General features: G+C 38.4%; 1 protein-coding gene across 4 annotated transcripts in view; it reads left to right on the top strand.

Annotated features, from left to right (window-relative positions):
* Positions 1–15,558, top strand: part of CPEB4 (cytoplasmic polyadenylation element binding protein 4) — a 71,470-nt gene extending 55,912 nt beyond the window's left edge. For all 4 annotated transcript variants that reach the window (XM_008015326.3, XM_008015325.3, XM_008015324.3 and 1 more), the window contains 6 exons: positions 292–465; positions 4,715–4,804; positions 5,169–5,287; positions 7,034–7,148; positions 8,302–8,483; positions 11,124–15,558. In XM_008015326.3, the coding sequence (XP_008013517.1) occupies positions 292–465; positions 4,715–4,804; positions 5,169–5,287; positions 7,034–7,148; positions 8,302–8,483; positions 11,124–11,351 (908 nt within the window). In that variant the 3' untranslated portion in view covers positions 11,352–15,558. The remainder of the gene's footprint in view (positions 1–291; positions 466–4,714; positions 4,805–5,168; positions 5,288–7,033; positions 7,149–8,301; positions 8,484–11,123) is intronic.
* The last annotated feature ends 7,379 nt before the right edge of the window (positions 15,559–22,937 follow it).

Below are 22,937 nucleotides of genomic sequence, written 5' to 3'. Positions count from 1 at the left end.
CTAAAGCGTGCTCTCTCCTCCTGTACTTCAGTTCACTTCACTGAAGTTTCTGGATCCCAGTGGGATACTTGAGTCACCCTCTATTAATATTTAACCATGTGCTTTCTCTCTGACTCAGTTGGGACTTTAAGTTGGTGGGAATTCAAGAGTATAGCTAAGTGTTTCTATTATTCAGTGAGAAAACAAAAGCAGCAGTTTTTATTGAATCTGCTGTTTCCTTGTTTCTTGTGCATTATAATCAGTGACAAGGAACATTTTCTGTTACCGTTTTTTCCCTGCTTTCTATTCCAGGTCAGTCTTCACTGTTTCCAATGGAAGATGGATTCTTGGATGATGGCCGTGGGGATCAACCTCTTCATAGTGGCCTGGGTTCACCTCACTGTTTCAGTCACCAGAATGGGGAAAGAGTGGAACGATATTCTCGCAAGGTGTTTGTAGGCGGATTGCCTCCAGACATTGATGAAGGTATATTTAGAACTGTTTATAGCAGGATGCCCAGATGGTGGCCCATAGTAGGAAACTCATAGATAGTGTTACAATAACAGTCTTATCTGGTTCCAATCGTTAGCCCTGATTGCATTATTCTCTTGTCCTATCCTCCTATCATGGCATATAAGATTAATTCATAGAAGGGAGGGGAGCAGAGCTGTGCCAACCAACTAAAGCAAGGGACTGGACTATATGAAAAGGAGTAAACATCACCAGGAAAGCTTCCAAGGGATTTGATTGTTGGGTACATACATGGGTACTAACTCCCTTTTTGTCTGTGTGTACTAACTTTGGACAAATTCAGTGATGTATTTTCCTTTGTTTTCCCAACTTTTATGAGTGCTCCACAAATGTGTAGCTCGTTGTTTAAAATCTTAGACTAAGCATGAACTTTTGAAACATAGAGGCTACAGTTGTACTACAAAGATAATCTTATTTGAGGTAGCGTACAAGATGGAAGGTCCCTGCTTACATAGAGGTTACATTTTATTGGGAGAAGGCCCATAAACAATGTATAAACATGCCAGAAAATACTAGAGAGCAAATGTTGAAAACCACACAGCAGGATGATGTAAAATAGTGACACAGGGGTTTTTTTTTAAATTAGGTGGATAAGAAAAGCCTCTTTGAGGAATTGATACTTAAGCTGAGACCTGAATAAGGAGCCAGCCATGCAAAGACTTAGAGGGACTTGTTCAGGAATATGCTATTCATCCATGGGTCTGAGTGACCCCGATGAAAATCAAAGTAGCAGACCTTATACCAATCACATATTCTTGGTTGCTTTCCTAATTTCTTTTGTCTTCATTTCCTGAGTGAAAATGGAAATCCACTAAATCATGTATGGAGAATAGAATAGATTTCTTTACACATGTATAAGATCTAATAAATAATAAGGTTTAGTATCTTCACATTTAGATTGGGATCAAACTTATCAAGTCACTTCATTTTCTTTAAGATGATTTATCCTTTGGAAGGTTGAGACACAAGTGGTTCTAAAAAGCCAAAGATCGAAATAAACTGAGGTTTTTGCTTTTTCTTTTTGTCTACAATAAAATGTCTTGGTGGAAGCTATGCTGAAATTTCAGGGTTGTCTGAATCACTCTCCATCCTGCTCTCAGCATAGCTTGAAGAATATTGTGTTCTGCAGAATTGTGCACTAAAAATTACAGGGTTTATGGGGGAAAATAAGGTTAAAGACAAATCATTTAAAACCTAATGAACTTTATACCTAAAGCACTAACAAGAAGAGAATTAGTACCTTGGAGATAACTTGGACAATTCCGGCAGGTAGCTCAACATGCTTGGGGCTGCTTCAGGGAATATTGAAAATGTACAAAACCAATAAAGCAGAAATGTTGGCTTGCAAGCATGGAGACAATGCATATGGAAACCGACCTTTGAACACCTGAGGAAGTGCAAACTAAACTGTCAGGAGATAAGAGCCCCACAAGGTTAGGGGCCTAGCTCTCTGACAAGAGAATTCTGGTTGCTGCACTTATTTTTAATTTTCTTATAACAGAGCTGGGAGGGTTTGTATCTGTACATCAGACAAGTGGGGGGCTTTTTCCTTTTGCTGGTGAAGTTTATAGTTCTTTCCTCAAACTATGCTAGCTCACCTTGCCTAGGAAAAATCATTTATGAACCAGTACAACTTCCATGTTATACCAACATTGTTCCCTGTTTACTAGACTCACACAAACTAAACTTACCGTAGAAACAGATATCGTAGCAGAGCAGATTAGACTGTTTCATAGTCTGGGGAAAATGAAAACAGCTCTATCAGACTGGAATTTAGACATACTCCTCATCTTTCTTTTCTGTTCCTTTACCCTGCCCTATTATCATGTCTTATCTACACATGCTTACCTACTCTTTCTAGAAGTCTCTTTGAAATGTATCTTTCCATAATCTCTTTAGTGTCCAAATGTATCATGTAGCATAATTTGTATCATCTAAATTAACAGCAAAATATGATCAGGCCTTCCTTGTCTATCATTTTTTCCCATTCATCCCTTTTTCCTCTCCCTTCCTCTAAGGCTGAGCTATTGCTGTCAAGGAAGTGGATTGGTGACAGGGAAGAGGTCTCAAGAGGAGGGATGTGTATACATGTATGTGGAGGAGGCTTGCTCAGAGGACTGAGCAGCAGCACGTATAGTATCCAAGAAATAAGGGCGAGAAGACCCAAGGCACAAAGGTAGAAGGTAGAGGAGGCTAGCAAGGTAGGGAAAGATTGGTTACATTGAGCAAATTAGTAAATGTCTTTACGGGTATTGGGAGCGAAGTTTCTCCCTGCAAAAAGAGAATATAAAAATAGAAAGGTGGAAGGCTCGGAAAAGCCGTGAGATGTTGGAGTCATATTGAAAAGATCAGTATGAACTCATTAGTTTTTGTAAGTACATACACAGATACGGAAATAGTTATATATGCGTGTTTGTGTGTGTATTTATTTCCTAGCTTCATTCATTGTGAAGACTTAGAAATAATGAATACTCACTAGCAGTGAGCATATAGAGCACCTGTATCTTAGTTTCTAAATATCTTTTGCCACTAAGATGATCAATACATCTTGAAAAAAAAAGACTGATTCTTGGGCTGGGACAGGGAAAGAATAATATGAGCCTGGAGTATCTTCTTAGGCCAGAAAGCATGAAAGTGCTTAAGAATGGTGGCAAGAAGTACGAAGGACATAGGAGCCTCCCACGCCTATGGGACAAGCGGGGACAAATTGTCCCTGACAGTTTTACAATTAGAGCCAAATCAGGGACAATTTTTGGGACAAATTGAGCATCAAAATAAATGAGTGAATTGGATCACAACCCATTGAATAAGATAGACCCAAACTGATATCAATAAATGAATAAATCAATGGGACAGATGGAAAACTCTTCCCTACTGCACAATACTAACTAATACATGTAGAAGGAATGATGGAAACAGATAATCATTATTTGGCAACCATTATTGTGGTAGTTAATATAGGCATGAGTCTTCAATGGATACCAAGGCTCATGAAGGAACAGGATATTGGTGAGCAACACAATATACTCTTGTAAAACACTAATTGAGTACAAAAGGAGAAAAGGTTTCCTTGTGTAGAGAAACCAGGCGATCAAGATTAACATGCCCTCCAGGTGTGATGGTATGCACCTGTAGTCCCAGCTACTTGGGAAGTTGAGGCGGCAGGATCACTTAAGTTCAAGACCAGCTTGGGCAACATAGTGAGCCCTTATCTTGGGGGGAAAAAAGATTAACATGCACATGGTAGGACAGGATGGCATTGCACCATTAGGGTGATATTCCAGTTTGGAATACATAGCATGATTCTGGTCATAGGAGGCAGAGCACAGACCCAGGTTGAGGGTCACTATCTTAAATCTGTTCAGGTTGCTATAAAAAAATACCATAGACTTAGTGGCTTATAAACTGAAATTTTTATTTGTCACCGTTCTGGAGGCTGGGAATTCCAAGATCAAGGCGCCAGCAAATTCATTGTCTGCTGAGGGCCTGCTTCCTAATAGAGAATAATCTTCTCATTGTACCCTCACATGGCAGAAGGAGTGAAGGGTCTCTCCGGAGCCTCTTTTATAGGGGCACTAACCCCACTGAAAGATTCCACCCCCGTGACCTAATCACCTACCAAAGACCCCAGCTCCAAATACCCTCACACTGGGGAACAGGTTTCAGCTTACGAATTTTGAGGGAACATAAATGTTTAGACCATAGCAGTCATTCTATAGAATGACTATGAAAGACAAGAAGGCACATGGAGCTGTTTCAAATCGGAAAAAGACTGATGCTCTGAGGATATGATAATTAAGTACGACCTATGTTCTGGATAGCAGTGTGGATCAGAAAGGATTTTGAAATTTAAATGAAGTCTGTGAATCACTAATAGTGTGATATCAAAATCGTTATATAAGGGAGTGGCCTTGCTTTGAACAGATACCAGTAGTTATGTTTGGGATTACAGGGCACCATTTCAGAAAAAGATGCTGGCTGGATGGCAAGATTGATTTATATGTACAGATAGAGGGAGAAAGAGGAAGAGAGAAGAAAGAGGGTGAAGGCAGATGTGCAAATTATTAACAGTTGGAGAATTTAGATGGGGGGATAAAGGAGTTCTTTTTACTGTTCTTGTAAATAGTAGATATGAAACTTAAAAAAAAACTTTCAAAAAATGATCATAAAAACATTTAAATCTACTGTTTTGCTTTGTTATTAGATGAGATCACAGCTAGTTTTCGTCGCTTTGGCCCTTTGATTGTGGATTGGCCTCATAAAGCCGAGAGCAAATCGTATTTTCCTCCTAAAGGTAATTCTCAAGATTCATTATACTTATGTAATTTATTCTTACATTGTTTAATGTGTAGCCTTTTCATAAATGTTCACCTTCACTGTGAAATGTTTCATTGTTAAACTTGCATTTTCCCAAATGCTCTTTAAAATTTCAACCTAATATTCTTTTAATTCAAATTTAATTTTACTCTAAAAGATGTTTCAAGATACTATCAAAAGGAACTGTATGTTGATGTTATCAGACTTTTGGTATAAATATTGTTTTAATTTTTTTTCCTATTCCCTTTTCCTTTCTTTAGTTTTAGTGCATGATTCCTTTCCCCTGAAGAATTACCAAAAAATAGGAAAACATATAAGCCTTCTTTCCCCCTTTTTTTCAGGCTATGCATTTCTGCTTTTTCAAGATGAAAGCTCTGTGCAGGCTCTCATTGATGCATGCATTGAAGAAGATGGAAAACTCTACCTTTGTGTATCAAGTCCCACCATCAAGGATAAGCCAGTAAGTACAGTTTAGCATAAAATAGCTTCTTGTTTTTGCCTTCATTCATCTATTCTGTGTGAAAAACCCATAGACAACTTGATGTGTTTCGAGTACTTAATTGACACGTTTGTAAGCAGACTAAGTAAAGTCTTGTTGTGAAATTCTTAACATTGACATTCTATATATTTGCACATATCAATTTGACATTTAATTTTTGGTTAGTTGAAATATAATTGGTAAATCTTTATTTTTAAAAGACTTCACGGCTGGGCGTGGTGGCTCACACCTGTTACCCCAGCACTTTGGGAGGCCGAAGCAGGTGGATCACATGAGGTCAGGAGTTCGAGACCAGCCTGGCCAACATGGTGAAATGCAGTCTCTACTGAAAATACAAAAATTAGCCAGGCTAATTTTTCCTGTAGTCCCACCTACTTGGGAGGCTGAGGCACAACAATCACCTGAACTCAGGAGGCAGAGATTGCAGTGAGCAGAGATCACACCGCTGCAACTCCAGCCTGGGTGAAGAGTGAGACTCTTTCTCAAAAAAATAAAAAATAAAATAAAATGAAGACTTTACTTGATAATGCATTTAATAAAATAGCTGAATTGCCTCTGAATAACAGAACTCAAATCACAAATACTATATGTGTGTCTTTCTAGCTTTTTCCTCACTTTGATAAAGATTTTACCCAATATTGTCCTTAACTGTATATATGGTACTCTCCAAAGTAGAGTGAATCGTGTATATATGTGTACAGATACATTGCATAGCATACTGTTTTTTCTTTTTGGAAAAGTTTATCGTAAAATTTAGCCTTTAGGAAGAGGAGCAACTGGCATGTTTTGATGAATCTGGCAAAGCAGCAGATTATTATCACTCAGCCAGCACCCAATGAATGATGGGATATAGTGCAGAAAGGAGTTGTCAGTGGGCCCAGCTTAAGCAAATAACATTTGTGGAGCTTCTCTTGATGTCTTGTGGTTGTCTAGGTCAGAAACTTTCTAAGAGTTCCTGTGGTCTGGACTCTTGCTGCTTGACTTGTTTATGTTCCCTGCCAATCCCCATCCGTATGTGAATTTGGGACCTTTGACCTAGGACTCTATTGGTGTGTGTATTTGGGTATACACGGCTGTCAACCCATAGCCGTTGGCGTGGGCATTTGTGATAGTTAGAAAATGTGAACAGTTTTAAATGAGGTACATGATTCTTGATTGACCAATCTAATGGATACACTGAAGTATTTGTCATATAAAAAAATATATTGCAAATATCATCAGTATTTTTACTTTCAAAACCATTTTGAAATAATGCATCAGATTTGATAGTATCAGGAGTAGTTTGCGTTTCCTGGACATACACTGATTGGACACACAATTCGAGTTTACTTAGCATTGTATATTGATTGGCATTGGATACCATGCTAAAAATTTAAATTATGTAAATACTGGGGCACTGGACAGACTAAAGGCCCAAATAAGCTAAAAAACAGTGATTTAACTTACAAATAATTATGGACATGTTAAGTAATTTGGCTTATAATAGAGAATCAAATTGAACTTTCCACCTTGGTTTAGTTTATTCCTAAAAATAAAATGATGGATTGGGATATACGATTTTTAAATCTTCTAGTTTCCCAGCTTTATTGACTTGTAATGATAGGATTATTGCTTTTAAAAATAAAATAATTTGTAATAATTTTTAACTTTTTTGCCCATGAATTGTCTGTATTGAGAATGAGACGTTTTGGTTTGCACATTCCCTAGGTCCAGATTCGGCCTTGGAATCTCAGCGACAGTGACTTTGTGATGGATGGTTCACAGCCACTTGACCCACGAAAAACTATATTTGTTGGTGGTGTTCCTCGGCCATTACGAGCTGGTATGATGAAACAGACAACAAACTCTCTATCCCATAGCACAGAAATATAAAGATCTTCAGGAGAAATTTTTCCTAGGAATTTGAGTTAACATCCAAAAGTGAGAGTTCTAGAATCAAACTATCTGGGTTTGAATTCACGTGCTCTAATAGTTAAGTGACCTTGGACAAATTCCATGACTTTTCTAATTCCCAGTTTCCCCATCTGTCAAGTAGGGATGAAACACTTTTCATCCCCAGGATGAAATAACACTAGGAAAAGTGTTTCCTAGTGTTATTTTGAGGGTTGAATGAGACGACCAGTGCAAAGTACTTAGTCTAGTGCTGCATAATGCTAATTATTACTCTCATCATTGTCTGAAAAGAAAAAAAGCCCTTGAAGAATAGACTCTGTATTGAGATTGTCAGTATTTGTTTCCCACATCCTCATTTGCTCAGCAGCCACTGACTGAGCTCTGGGATATAATAGACTTCTCAGCAATGCATCGTATTTTTAGAGTAGTACTTACAGAACAAATTAAATTCCTAACTTCAAGTAATTTGAGGTTTAATAGCATAAATGAGATTAAAAGAAACATAACATGAACAGGAATGTAGCTGCACGATTTTAACACTTCATAAAGAAGAAAATGCAGTCATTACTTCAAGGTTTTTTTAAATGAAAAATTGGTGAACCGATTGTGGGGGAAAGGGTTTTGATGGAAATAAGCCAGGAGGGCCCCCAAAGAATCTACCAGTTAGTTTTCTCGTGTTCAAGTAATTACTACATTAATCAATCCATTATTAACTGGTAAATCTATGGCAGCAACATGGCATAGAGCAGGCAAACATGGGAGTACTATCACTTAATGACCTGTGACCTTGGACAGATGGATCGCCCCTCAGTGCCTCAATTTCCTCGGGAAATTACTGCCTACTTCATAGAGTTGTGAGAATAATAAAGAGAACATACTAGAAAACACCTAGCAACCCCTTGCCCACAATTAAAAGATTAAGGCTTAGCACAATGGATGACTGGTTGTAGTAATGTTTCATTTTAATAATTATTATAATGATGTGAGCTGAGAGTACAGATGAATTGCTTTTGATGAAACAGTTGGTGAGCCAGATGAATTTTCCTAATTTTAAATATCCTCTTTGCTCCTTTCTTAATTAGTGGAGCTTGCGATGATAATGGATCGGCTATATGGAGGTGTGTGCTACGCTGGGATTGATACTGACCCTGAGCTAAAATACCCAAAAGGAGCTGGGAGAGTTGCGTTCTCTAATCAACAGAGTTACATAGCTGCTATCAGTGCCCGCTTTGTTCAGCTGCAGCATGGAGAGATAGATAAACGGGTAAGCCTTATACTACATTTTGGGAAATTCTAGAAATGGTCCTCTAAATGTGTGATTACCAATATTAGAATGAGAGAATTTTATGACAGTAAAGTGACAGCTGACAATTTTGCCTATAGAGTTAGTTATGCTCTATAATACATGAAATAATTTCCTATGAATTTCTTTTATCTTTTAGTTTTTTGAGTAGCCTAATCAGAACACTATAATTTACCTGAGTTAATTTAATCTTCTCTAAACTGTAGCTTCCATTCAGTCTCCGTCCATGCATCCATTCATTCACTTAGTTTGTCATTCATTCAATAAATATTTAGGGAATCCTTTGTACTGTGTTATATCAGGTATACAAACAGGAATGCCCTTGAGGTTTCCTGCCCTTTTTTTGTTTGTTTTTTAATCCTGGGACATAGCGAAGACCTCAACAAGCCCCTATTTCTCAATGAATTGCAGATTTCTCTCTTTTTTTTTTTTTTTCTTTTTCCACAGCCGCCATCTCTCACTGATTTATTTCTTAGCTTGGTGTTTCATGCATTCAACAAATGTTTTAGTGCTTAGGGCAAGAAGTTCCTGTCCTCATGAGTTTATTTCCTAGAAGATAGAACTATATCACTTGCCCTTACTACTCAAAGTGTGGCCTGTGGACTGAACACCAGTTTGCAAACTTAGTTTGTAGTGAGATAGGAATTTAGACCAGAATGTGTAATCAGCTACATTACTGGGCACAATGTTTGGTCCAGCTGGCAATTTTTTTTCATAGAAAACCTTTATTGATGAGGGAAGCAATATATTGCTTTATATTTTGGTGTCTCCTTTTTATTTCATGGCACTTTCATGCGCGCTGACTTTGATATCCAACACTCTGAGACATTGTGCTAAAATAGATTGATTTGATCGTGTTGTTCTCAATTCAAGATGTAAAAATGATCAAGTCAGTAGTGGTTTCTGCTTTTTATGTTTCATGTCATGTATAGTCTACTTCATTGGCAGTAAAAAAAATTAAGATAGTGGTGGTCATCCTACAAACTGTGAATATATTAAAGAGAAAAGTAGCTATTCTATTATAAGCATCGGGCAGGGACAAGGTTAGTATGTTAACATACCAACTTTGTTTGTTTGTTTGTTTTTTGAGATGGAGTCTCTCTCCGTCACCCAGGCTGGAGTGGAGTGGTACAATCTCGACTCACTCCAACCTCTGCCTTCCAGGTTCAAGTGATTCTCGTGTCTTAGCCTTCCAAGTAGATGGGATTACAGGCACACACCACCATGCCCACCAAATTTTTGTATTTTTAGTAGAGACAGGGTTTCACCATGTTGGTCAGGCTGGTTTCGAACTCCTGACCTCAATGGATCTGCCTGCCTCAGTTTCCCAAAGTGCTGGGATTATAGGTATGAGCCACCCACCACTCCCGGCCTACTTGGTTTTTTATGCACACTAAAATTACCTACATCTCACTGCCTCATTCCAACATAAGTTTCAGAGCTGTGGGGGTGGTCATTAGAAATTCAGACTGAAAATGTGTTCCTCTGCAATGAAATCCTTTGCCCAGGGTTCTTGTCACTCTGTAGACATTATGGAGCAGCCTGGAGGCCAGAAGCCCAGTGCTGTCCTTACGCCTGCTCTTCCTGGACTTCATGGCACTCTTCTTCTTTTGTACTTTTATTTTTTTAGTTAAAAATATTTTTTTAGAGGCAGGGTCTCACTCTGTCACCCAGGCCGGAGCACAGAGGCACACTCATGACTCACTGCATGTTCTTCTCCTTTTGTTCATGGCTAATCTTGGTCGGGATTCCTTGTCAGAGCTGGATGCCACCAGTGGTGGTGACAGCCTGCTGTAAGGGAGTTTCAGCCATGAATCTCTCCAGACTAAAAATAACCAGCTCTTTCCTAGCTGATGAATTAATAACCAGGTGACTGTTAATGCTTGAAAGGTTCACATGACAGGTTGGCCGACAGAACGCTGGAACAGGCCCAGTTTTAGAAATTGACCTCTGACTTTTAGACTCAGGTGAACCATATTCTTACTGAGAAAGAACAAAGCAGGGTTTTAGACTGAATCCTATGGCTGCATCTTTTTTTTTTTTTTTTAACAGAGTTCCAGGTTTGTGATTATAACCCAACATGTGTACACTATAAATAGAAACCACGAGCCAGGCTTTACGACAGCTCAGAATCTTGTGACGCAGTAGTCAGGCGTCTTCCCACCAACTTGAATATTGAAGTGCAATTGTGTGGAACTTGGATCCTCTTAGTTGATTTTGTTTAAATTATGATTCCACATATGACAAAAATCCAGATCCACTAATTAAAATGAGGGTTTGTGTCTATGAAAAATCTCCTGTGGGTTTAATCTCATAACGTTCTAGTCCCAACAGTTGGCTTCACTTCATGAAGTCTGCTGAAATCCTTTTTCCTTTGAAGGATGTTTATTTAATAAGAAAAAAATATAAAATGATAGATAATAAAAGCCTTACTAGGTTCTTAAAAGATGAACTATCCATATTTCAGTAAATGGATAATTGGTCCTTCCTCTTTGGGCACCTTCTAACAGACTCATTCAAATAGTGGGTGGAAATGTACATGTGTGGTAAGCATTGCTGGTCTCGTCACTGAAAAATGTAAACTCCTATTTTTGATTGCAGGTGGAAGTTAAGCCATATGTCTTGGATGATCAGCTGTGTGATGAATGTCAGGGGGCCCGTTGTGGGGGAAAATTTGCTCCATTTTTCTGTGCTAATGTTACCTGTCTGCAGTATTACTGTGAATATTGCTGGGCTGCTATCCATTCTCGCGCTGGCAGGGAATTCCACAAGCCCCTGGTGAAGGAAGGAGGTGACCGCCCTCGGCATATTTCATTCCGCTGGAACTAAAGGATAACTACAGTGCTCATTTTCAGGCCTCAGAATAAGTGCACTCTTCTGTTAATTCTGACCCCTTCCTCAACCTCTTCACGCTGGCATGTCCTTTTGTAGCAGTCTGTAACTTAACTATAGTATAATGAAAAGAATGACCTATAATATAGGTGTTTTGTAGATTCTTGTGTCACTGCAAACAATATGAACTCCTTTTTCGTATTGCCATCGGATTGCATGGAAGTTTTATTCTCTTGTTTTGCTGGAGACCAAGAGGATCCAAACTTCCTGCAACATTTTCTTAGAGGAGAGAGAGAAATATTAAAAGAGAAATGAAACAATAGAGTATTTTGGGTTTTTAATTAAATTATTGTTAATAATATAACATATAAGAATACTTTTATTAAAATAACCATGCAACAATAACACTATCGGTCTATCTGACAGTTTTTCCCCCAGGGAAGTGCTTTTGCCTTTTTCTTTCTTTTTTTTTCTTTCTTTTTTTTTTTTTTTTCATCTTTTTTGTCTCTCTCTTTTTTCCATCCCTTTTTAATTTTTTTAACAGCAATAGAGGAAGTTAACAATTTTTAATGGAAAGAGCATGTTAGAGCAAACAAATGCATAAGCAAGATTGAGCAGCATTATAATTAATTTTCAGGGTTTTGAGGCTGAACATAATTTCATTATCCCTCAAAAAATTACCACCACATCAGAAAAAATAAAAAACAACAACAACAAAAAAAGTAAAGTAGGCAGAGCTAGGTTTATTTTCTCTTAAACAATTTTTAAAATTCAGAATGTAAAAATTGGGTAAATTTACTACTGAGGGGAGTGCACTTATTTATTTAATTTACTTATCTGGTCAAAGCCCCAGGAAACCTACCAAAGCTAGAATTAATGACAACTGGTGGGAAACCTAGCATTTCCTCTCCTGAAGAACAAATGTATAAATTTTATTTTTGATGTTTATATATAAACTCTATATCCTAATTTACTAACACTCATCAGGTGTCAGCCTTTGCTCTCCATTTTGACGTTAAAAAACAACAGATCTAGAGATACCTCAAGGATATAATTTTTGATTTTGTGTTACAGTACACTTGTAGCCAAAACTGGAAGACAAAACCAATATATAATTTGGCTGCTGATTGGCTTACTTTTAGATTTAAAGTTACTTTGGGTATCCTGTAATTTAGTTGTAACATAGAAAATGAAAAAAAAAAAAGTTTAAAAAAAGTAGTTGCAAAGTGTTTTGCACTGTTGAACTAAGTAACTGTGTAAATCTGTGCAAAGGTACGTATGTTTATCTTACTCTTCCTATAAACTAAAATAACAATACAGTTTCAGAATTTAGCATGGGACATAGTCAGTGTTTGAAGTGCCAACTTCATCAAGTAATGCATGCTTTATTATAAGTAAAATTCTAGCTTTGAAAGGCGTTATGTGTTGAACAGTATGCTTCAGGGGTAAATTTAAAATAGTCTCTTGAAGCCCTAGTCATGGAAGTAACTTTTATTTTAATTGACATTCTCTTATTAAATGCCCTATCCATCATTAAAAGGATTATTATCAGTGGGCAAAACATGAAATAAAATGATCGAATGGCAATCTTGCTAGTTGTGCTACCTAACAGTACCATCTTGGATCCTTCAAAACCAAAGACTTGCCCCAGCACTGCTGTGGAACCACCTGGCTTATGACCCCTATGGACGATCTTTAGGAAAAGCAGCCCTTTATTTTTAATACAGGCTTTAATGAACTATACCTGTTAAGTTCCAAAGGTCAAAATGGAGGCATTTGCTGTCTAATATTCAAACATAGAAAGGGAGCTGCTTTTAAAGAATTCCCTGCAAATATTGAAAGCAGTCATGCGAATGGAGGGTGCTCTTGTGTAGCTGGTCAGGGACTTTTTTTTCTTTTCTCCTGAACTACATGATTCTAATTGGAATGTTCATTTGCCTCTTTTTACTCTTTTAAATGCTTGTAGGTGGCTTGGGGTGTGCTATCGTGCTGTTCCTACTCAGTAAACAGGTGTGATGAGTTAACAAGAAATAACACTGTTTGAGAACTAGCTTTGAATAATAATTTTTCCCTTTGTACATGACCTGCTGAATTTCGGTACAGTGTTTTTGTAGCTAACTTATTTTGTCATGCACATAATGTATATTTGTTATGCACTACTTTTGTATATCTTGTTTTTCCAACAGTGAACATTTTTAGGCACACTTTTCACTGACGGGATATCTCTTTATGCAATACCTCAATTTTTCATATTGCAAAGAGTAGCTTTTTGTACTTTTATTACTGAGAGATCTTCATATACTTCATTTTTTAATATAAATAATTTTAATAAATTTTATTTTCTTATATTCTGCTTTTTATACATTTCAGTGCTCTGCATACATTTTAAATTATGAATGTCGTGCACTGGCAATGCTATTTTAGAGTCTGCAGAGAAGAGAAAGCATGTTGCTTAAACATCCTTCCCCAGCACCAGCTATTGGTGTACCTATAATTTAAGAAATAGTCTATGTAAAGTCACAAATTACTGAAAAAAAATTCGCATGAAAATGACAGATAACACTGTAGTTCCTTAAAAAAAAAAAAAAACTAAATGCATAAGCATAGGGTAGAAATTTAAAATAACAAAATTGTCTACAGCTTCTTACTAAGTTTTTAAAATTATTCATAAAACGCAGACATTTTTGGTGAATGTTTAGCCATTTTTAATATTAATAAATTGATGTTAAGTGTTTGATTCAGAGATGTCTGCTCTTTTAAATTATATATAAGGAAAAAAAAAATAGCCTGCCTTGGGACAGGTCTGTAATGTTAGTATGCATGATTAATGTAAGAAATTGTTATTCTACTAATATTTACTTGTGATTGTGTGACAAGCGTGTTTACAGATTATTTGGTTACACTTCAATTTACAGGGCATAAACAATGATTATCTATTACTCTGAACTTTATTGATTACATGTTCTTCAGATTACATGGGATTGTAGTTGGGAGTTACCATGTAACTCAAACATAATTAACATGTAATTAGTTTACAGATTTTAGGGCATCACTTCAGTTCACCAAGCATGTAGTTCTAGCGCACTAGCATGGCACCAGCCATGTACTTACAATGTAGTTACAGAGTAATTACATGGTTATTTTTGCAATGTAAAATAAAGTGTTTCTGATTATTTTCTATGTAAAGGAACCCTCTCCTTTCCCCTCTGGTCCCCGCGCTTTGGTATAATATATATACTTCTCCATACACAGACCTCTGCAGAATGCAAAATAAAACTTGCAGTGAATGAATTTAGCATTTTATGAGAGTGCTGTTGGAAAGACTTGATAATTCACCCCTTTTGTTTTGAAGAGTTGAATCTTCTGTTAAAAGGTGATTTAAAACTTGAATGTGATGAATTGTGGCAAGTTAACTTCAAGTTATGTGCAATACTTATTTCAAACTTTTGAAAGATCTTTGCAGTGTAATTCTTTGTTTTTAATTGCAGACATTTAAAAATGTCATTTTCTACTGTTAAGAGTAATCCTCTTTCTTGCTGGTGTTTCTAAAGAAAAGAATCAGAAATCAATCTTTCTACTAATGTAAATTTGAGATTATTTTTAAAAATGGAATAAAAGAGGTTTTGGTCATTTGCTTTATTTTATTATTTTAAAGCTACTGTGATTGATAGCATTGTAAGAATCGGGACAATATTGTATTCAACTGTTTTATTTTTTATATTTTTAAAATTTAAAGTATAATTAGTTTTTATAATTTTCATCAGATTTTTGTTATATTTTTTGGAAGTGAAACTTTTAGCAAGTGGTTGTCTAGTTTTTACTAATCCCTAATTTTTTTTTCCAGTGTATTGCTCATATTATCAGAAGGAAAAGTTATTTAAGTATGTCAGTTAATTGTACTACTTGGCTGAATTTCCATATAGTTTTTACTGTGTATGGGGAGGTTGTAGTATTTATTATAGCATTTTAAATAAGGGTAATTCATTTTTTATTAAAGTCATTTTCACGTTAAGTTCCTATTTTTGTATGTTCTACTCTTAAGTTATATAACACAGTTCCTTTTTTAAAAGAATTCATTTGTTGAAGTGCTAGTGGAAAATTAATGTTATTAAATAGTTTGCAAATGACTATTTATACCAGTATGCATATAATTTTTAAATATTTGTAATGTGAGATGTTGAATGAATAAAACTTTTAACTCAGATTTCTTTTAATATACTTATTTCTTTTTAACACAAGTAGATTATGCTTTCTTGATTGGGAATATTAACATTTTAAAATATTAGGACTATACTGTTGAGCTAATGCAGCACAAACCAATATGAAAAAATCTTCAGTCATATAAGTACTGTGGCCACTGTGCATTCTTATGTAAGCCTATAAGTGTCGGTGGGTGGTTGTGTCTTTGGCCTGTACTGTTAGTGCACCTGCTGCCTGCCCCGCAGAGTTCTTTTTATTTGTAGCCTTCAATATGTATGCGGGCTGTAAGCCCAGGATCTCAGCATTCAGTCGTCAGTTGAAGGCCAAATGCCCAACAAAAGTGAAAAACCCAATGTTTAGTTAATAACAAAAGTCCGTATCCGGGAGGTTCAGTTTTGAGTCTTTGTCAATGAATCTTGATTTGTGGCCAGACTACCAAAGGGCGTGAAAACACGTCTCTTTTGACTTCTAATTCCCATTTCCTCCATAGACCTTAGCGTCATAGGATACGGTGTGTGGGATGATAATCTCTATGGCATGTCAATTGAAAATATTATCTTTGATTTGACCCATTAATCATGTGGCCTACCAAGTACTGTAATGTGTTAGTGTTTATATTTTAACCTGCATTCTCAAACTTTTAACATAAGGATTTATTGTAACAAAATATAACACTGAGAATATCCTGTTTTGTCAAATTTGGTGTATCTGTTCTTTCTTGAGTATGGTATTCTCAAGACTAGAAGAGGTTCTTGTCCTGAGAGAAATGGACTATGAGATCTTTTGCTTCTAAATTGTCTTTCCCAACATGCAGCTCTTCCAACTATAGAGATTACTGAGGGAAAGGGCAGGCTGGACAACTTCCTCTTTCTCTTATCTGGCAATTCCCAAACCTTATGTTGAGCATTCAATGAAGGGCCTTGAGGAAACCTCAGGGATGGGACTCTGGAGATATGGGTGGCATTTGGTTACCACGTCTATAATATTCCTAGGCATTCTGGGATGGTTTCACTATTTTAAGAAAAAAAAAAAAGCCCAAGCATATTTATTTTAGGAAATGTTTATTTCAGGTAAGTGAGGTATCAATGATGCTTGATATAACAACTTTATCTTGAAATTATATAGGTGCATTGCGTTGGGTGTTTTAAATCACGGAATGGTGCATCTGGAAAGGGTGTAAGAGGCTTCCTGAGCTATATTTCTTTATTCACTGATTGCCTAAGCCTACCCAACAAGGAAAATTCTTTTTATTTTTATCTTTTGTTTTTACTATCTAACCAGATGAATAAACAATGGAAATTCTCTACCACATTCTTAACAATCAAGTTATTTCATAACCCCTTTTGGTAATGGGTTTGTGTCCATAGCTAGGTCAGAAAGTAATTTTTCTAGGGATTTTTTTTTTTTTTAAGTTTGGGAAATACTCAGTTTGATCAAAAGTCATGGGGAAAGTAATCTCTGATTTTAAAAATTGAAGAATATTGAAGGTGTCAATGAAGTGAGTTAGAAATTTTTAAGGAGTAATTATTTTCTGAAATGTGTAATAACCAAATAATAAACACGATGAAACTCTAATATTTCAGACTGTGATCTTCAGAGGACTAGGATAGTCCTTGCCACAAGAAAAAGAAAAAAAATAAGAAGTTTTACCATTACATACACTTAGAAAATGGTCACCTTGTTTCTTGCAAAGTCAAAATAATGCACATTTGCACATTAGCTTATTAAGACTTCGAGAAGTTCTACAATGAAGAAACCTTTTTTGTTTGTTTGTTTTTGTTTTTGAGATGGAGTTTTGCTCTTGTTGCCCAGGCTGGAGTTCAATGGTGCGATATCGGCTCACTGCAACCTCTGCTTCCCGGGTTCAAGCCATTCTCCTGCCTCAGTCTCCCAAGTGGCTGGAATTACAGGCATACACCACCACGCCCAGCTAATTATTATTGTATTTTTAGTAAAGACGGGGTTTCTCCATGTTGGTCAGGCGGGTTTCAAACTCCCGACCTCAGGTGATCCGCCTGCCTTGGCCTCCCAAAGTGCTGGGATTACAGGCGTGAGCCACTGCGCCCAACCAGAAACCTATTTGTTGAAAGTGTCCCCCTTACCCCAATTTCTCTGACTACACATTCTGTTTACAGGTAACACAGGATCCCCTGGAACATACTTTGGGATATACCACTGTAACATTTTAGTATGTTTCAAGAAGCTTTGAAACCCCATTTTGTTTTTTGGCATCCATACATGTGTTCTGGAAGGGTGCTTGGCCCTGCCACTTGCGAGTCACATTCAGAGCTGTTTTCATTGCCCACACATACTTTACCGGAGTTCTAGGTATTTGCCTAGCTTCTAACCCCTGTCCTAGTTCCAGTGCATCCTCCTAATTCTGTCCTCCCTCTACTCCCATCCCAGAAGAAAGAAAAATAAAAGCTACTTTGCACAATAAAGCTATTTTGATTATGCTTTTCCCTGGCTGAGACCAGCCCTTGTTTCTCATGAGTGCCTCAAATGCCACTTCAGACAAGCAGCTCGTGCTTTGAATCTGCCATTCTATGATCTGCTGTGTCTCCCTTTCTCATTATTCCTATATCCTCCTTCAAATTTTTCTTCTGCAAACTTCCCTCAGCACCCCTCACCCACCGATTCTCTTGAGAATAGGGGCCACTGGCTTAGAATAAATTCTAAGAATTTAGAAAATGAACATTTGCGCCTCACTCGGAACTCTTATCTAGCAATACGCATTCAGTCGTTCTCATTTTATTTTGCCGTGCCTTGAGTCTTCTCAGGATATTTTGAGTTATCTTTCTCTAGTCAAGTTGGGTGTCATTGTTGGCTGTCTGGAAAAAGTGTCTTACTGTGATTCAGCGTGGTGACCAGAGTTGGAAAAGTACACATTGTCTCAGGGAAGTTAAAAATGAACAGCAGCATCCCAAATCAGAATGTGAGCAAACCTCCAGCCTTTAGTATTGCGTGTAATTTGATTCAGTGTCAGGGAAAAACTGCCTGTGGGTAGCTGGGCTGGAGGTGGTGAATCAGTGCATGCAAATGCCAGCAGCTAAGCTGGAGCTTTCTTTATCCTTTTCATCGGAGTTCTATTTCAGGAAGCCCGGCTTTGATACCATAAAAATGTCAATGTGATCAAGCAAATGTCACCATTTTAAAGAGATTATTTTCAACTCTTCTCTCACCTCCCTGTGAGACCTAGGAGTGACTCCCCAGAACCCACCAAAGGCAATAGAGCATTTTAAACTCGTGAACTAAGTTACCCAGGAAAAGAACCAGGAGGGGTGGTGGTAAAATAAATATGTGAGGCTGCAAAGAATGTTTTAGGTAGGATCCAGGAAAGACCTGGCGCTTCCTTATTTGGAGGAATGAAGGTGATACAGGAGCTGAAAGGAAATTATTTAGGCGGTGAGTGAGGGTAAGAGAGTCCTCAGTAAGGCTTCCCTTTTAACAAAACGCAGCCCCAAAATCGTTTCTTTTCTAACAAAGAGCAGCCTGTGAAATCGAGCTGCAGACATAAATAAGCAAGCTGGAAGCCGGCATAGGTCAATGCCGGCAGCTGAGCCAGTAGGAAAAGGCTAGCTGGGGGCCAGGCATGTTCAACGCGGAGGCTCCCTCTTCCTTTTCTTTGTCGCTATGTGTGCAGTAGAAAGGCAGGCAACATGGCGTTGGCCAGGCAGAGACCCCATCTGCATAATACAAGATTAGGGTGGGATGGCCAGCTTCTTTGTGCCTGATGCAAGTGTCACACCTGGTCCGACCAATCTCTCTGGCCCTACGTGAATCAGACACGCCTCCTCAAGCTCATGTATAAAACCCATGCATTTCACTCGGGAGCCCTTCTCGCTTGTGAGAGAGCGAGCTATTCTCTTTTGCCTATCGAACCTCCACTGTTAAACTCAATTCTTGTACGTCCGCGTTGTTGATTTCCCTGGCGTGAGATGACGAACCTCGGGTATTTCCCCCAGACAACGACGCCGCTTCAAAGGCACAATTCCCCTTTCATGTTTGGGGCAAAAGTGCTGTGGGCCCTTGCGTGTTTGGTGATAGAAGGTTTGGTTCCAACAGCAGGCTGTGTGGGGTGGGGTGAGGGTAGGGTAGGGTGGGGTGGGGTAGGGTAGGGTGGGGTGGGGTAGGGTGGGGTGGGGTGGGATGGGGTAGGGTGGAGTGAGGGTAGGGTAGGGTGGGGGTAGGGTAGGGTGGGGTGGGGTGAGGGTAGGGTAGAGTGAGGGTAGGGTGGGGTGAGGGTAGGGTGGGGTGGGGTAGGGTGGGGTAGGGTGGGGTGGGGTGGAGTGAGGGTAGGCTGGGGTGGGGTGGGGCGGGGTGGGAATGTGGAAGAGTCACATCCATCACATGACTCTCAGCACTCCTGACTGCAATGACGGAATGATTTGGTTCAGAAGAAACTAGTAAATGCTGATCACCTGTTATTTATCAGGCCTTACATACATTAACAAGGATAACACTTCCATGAGGTATTGAACAGATCATAGAACTGTCTCATGGAGAAGGTGGGTGATTTGACCAAGGCTGGGATGTGCCTAGGTCCCAATTCTCATCTACTAATCTCAAATCTTCTCCTTTAAACCTTCTTGCCGCTGGATTAGCAATGAACAGGATCAGGGCTTTTAATCTAAGTTGAGTTTTGTTTTTAAAACAGAAGTTTCATTCCTAAACCTAATCTGGATGTAAGTGTCATATTTGAAAGTATAGAGATAGGATGATAAAACAAAAGTTGTAAGATGGCCGGGCACGGTGGCTCACGCCTGTCATCCCAACACTCCAGGAGGCCTAGGTGTGAGGATCAGTTGAGCCCAGGAGTTCAAGACCAATCTGGGCAACATGGCAAAACCACGTCTCTACAAACAAACAAACAAACAAACAAACAAACAAACAAACAACGTAGCTGGGCATGGTGGTGTGTGTCTGTAGTTCCAGCTGCTGGAGGATCGCTTGAGGCTGCAGGTTGAGGCTGCAGTGAGCTACGATCATACCATGGCACTCCAGCCTGAGCAACAGAGTGAGACCCTGTCTTGGGGGATAAAACTAAAACAAAAACACCACAAAATAAAACCAAAAAAAACCTCAAAAGTTGTACAATGGCTGAGAACAATGACTCATGCCTGTAATCCCAGAACTTTGGAAGGTGGGAGGATCCCTTGAGGCTAGGAGTTCTAGACGAGTTTGGGCAGCATGGCAAGACCCTGTCTCTAATTTAAAAAATAAAAAACTTTGTAAGAGCAAATGTGAGTTTTGATTGGGAGTCCTAAAATGTGGCCATTTCCTCTCAGCTAAGAGAGTCACTCGAGGTCGTGAAATTAGTTAGTAGGAAGGCGGATAAGGAGGCCAGAGGGAAGCCCTTGAGCTCTGTCAAGCTCAGGTGGCTCAGGCCTACCTCTGCAGTTCTTGTCTGCCTTACTGGCCTCCATTAAGCCCATGAGTATGGCTCAGAGGCCAGAACTGGGTATGACATTTTAGGAGTAGGGACAAGGTAGTTGAAATGACATTTCTATTCACTTTGACGAAGTACAGTACAGGCTTCTTAGTACATATTCTTTCTCTTTGATCCAACCACCAAGAGAGACGCATCAGTTTGGGGTAGGAAACAAAGAAAAAGGAGGGCCCTTTTCTCTAGTACTGTAAACCCAAGAATTCCAGGAACATGATTTTAGGAGTGAGAATAATAATAATAATAATAATAATAATAAGGCTGGGGACAGTGGCTCACACCTGTAATCCCAGCACTTTGAGAGGCCAAGGTGGGTGGATCACAAGGTTAGGAGTTCGAGACCAGCCTGATCAACATGGTGAAACCCCGTGTCTACTAAAAATGAAAAATTAGCTGGGCGTGGTGGCATACACCTATAATCCCAGCTACTCAGGAGGCTGAGGCAGGAGAATCTCTTGAACCCAGGAGGCAGAGGTTGCAGTGAGCTGAGATCGCACCACTGCACTCCAGCCTGGGTGACAGAGCAAGACGCCATCTCAAAATAATAATAATAATAATAATAACTACAACACTGGTGGAGTGCTTGCCAAGTGCGAGGCATTTGATATAGGGATCTCCTTTCTACCTTCCCACAATCCTAAGTCATAGATGCTGTCATTATACAGTATCTCATTTTAAGGTGACCAAGGTTCAAAAATGTTAACTCATCTGCAAAGCCAGGATTCAAATCCAGGCACACAGGTCCTGCCTGTTTCACCTCAGCCCTTAGAAATGTCCAACCTAAAGAGAAATTTTATTAAAATTTCATTTATCCCCCTGCATTGGTTAAAAACTCACCAAGGAATAATGTGACAGCTAATCTGTGTTGTAGTTATACCATCCCCAAATTATCAAAGGACTAAGATGTGGCCCAACTAACCAAAATCACATGGATGCCGAGGAAGGCTATCCAGCTTGCTAAATGGATGAACAGATAGATAGGTGGATGGAGGGAGATATATATATATATTTAAAATATATATATATATATTTAAAATATATATATATATTTAAAAATATATATATATATTTAAAATATATATATATATTTAAAAATATATATATATATATATATATTTTTTTTTTGAGACAGGGTCTCACTTTGTCACCCAGGCTGGAGTGCCGTGGTACCATCATGGCTCACTGCAGCTTTGACCTCTTGGGCTTAAGTAATCCTCCCACCTTAGCTTCCCGAGTACGTGGGACCACAGACGAGCATCACCACACCCAGCTAATTTTTTATTTCTTGTAGAGACGGGGTCTCTATGTATATCTACAGATCTATGTGTATGTATAGATATACATATATCTCAGATATATATTTTTTAGATGCAAAGAAAAATCCCACCAAGAAGAAAGGGTTTTACTTTTTTCTATAGAACTATAATTGACCAACATGCGCTATATAGAAAATCAAGCCTCCTCTCACGCATCTGATCCTTTGATGTCTGCACAGTCTATGTAATCTCACAAAAATAGTCCTGAAATCCAAAGGAATGGGGGGCAGACTTAGGGATGTGTCCTTGTGAATTTCAAAACAGCACTTGAACGTTTTGCTTTTGGATTCGGATGTCAGAAGCATCAAAATAGATTTCTACGGAGAATTTATATTCCTGATTTTATATATGTGTGTGTGTGTGTGTGTGTGTGTGTGTGTGTGTGTGTATGCGTATATATGTAACGAGAGGCAGTGTCTGCCATTTTTAGCGCACTGGAGCTTTGAATTACGCATGGCTTTGATCCTTGCCGCAGCCTAAACAGCTGTTCTTGAGCAGATGTGATGCTGTAGAGCGTGGAAGAATCAACTTAGAATCTCTGAACCTAGATTTGCAGCAAACACCCTTCTGAGGGAGACGTTAAGACCATGGTCAAATACAGTCATCAGCAACTTCCTTTTT

The sequence above is a fragment of the Chlorocebus sabaeus genome, chromosome 23, assembly GCF_047675955.1.
Source record: "Chlorocebus sabaeus isolate Y175 chromosome 23, mChlSab1.0.hap1, whole genome shotgun sequence".
Lineage (NCBI taxonomy): Eukaryota > Metazoa > Chordata > Mammalia > Primates > Cercopithecidae > Chlorocebus > Chlorocebus sabaeus.
This window is presented reverse-complemented; position numbering and strand designations above follow the sequence as displayed.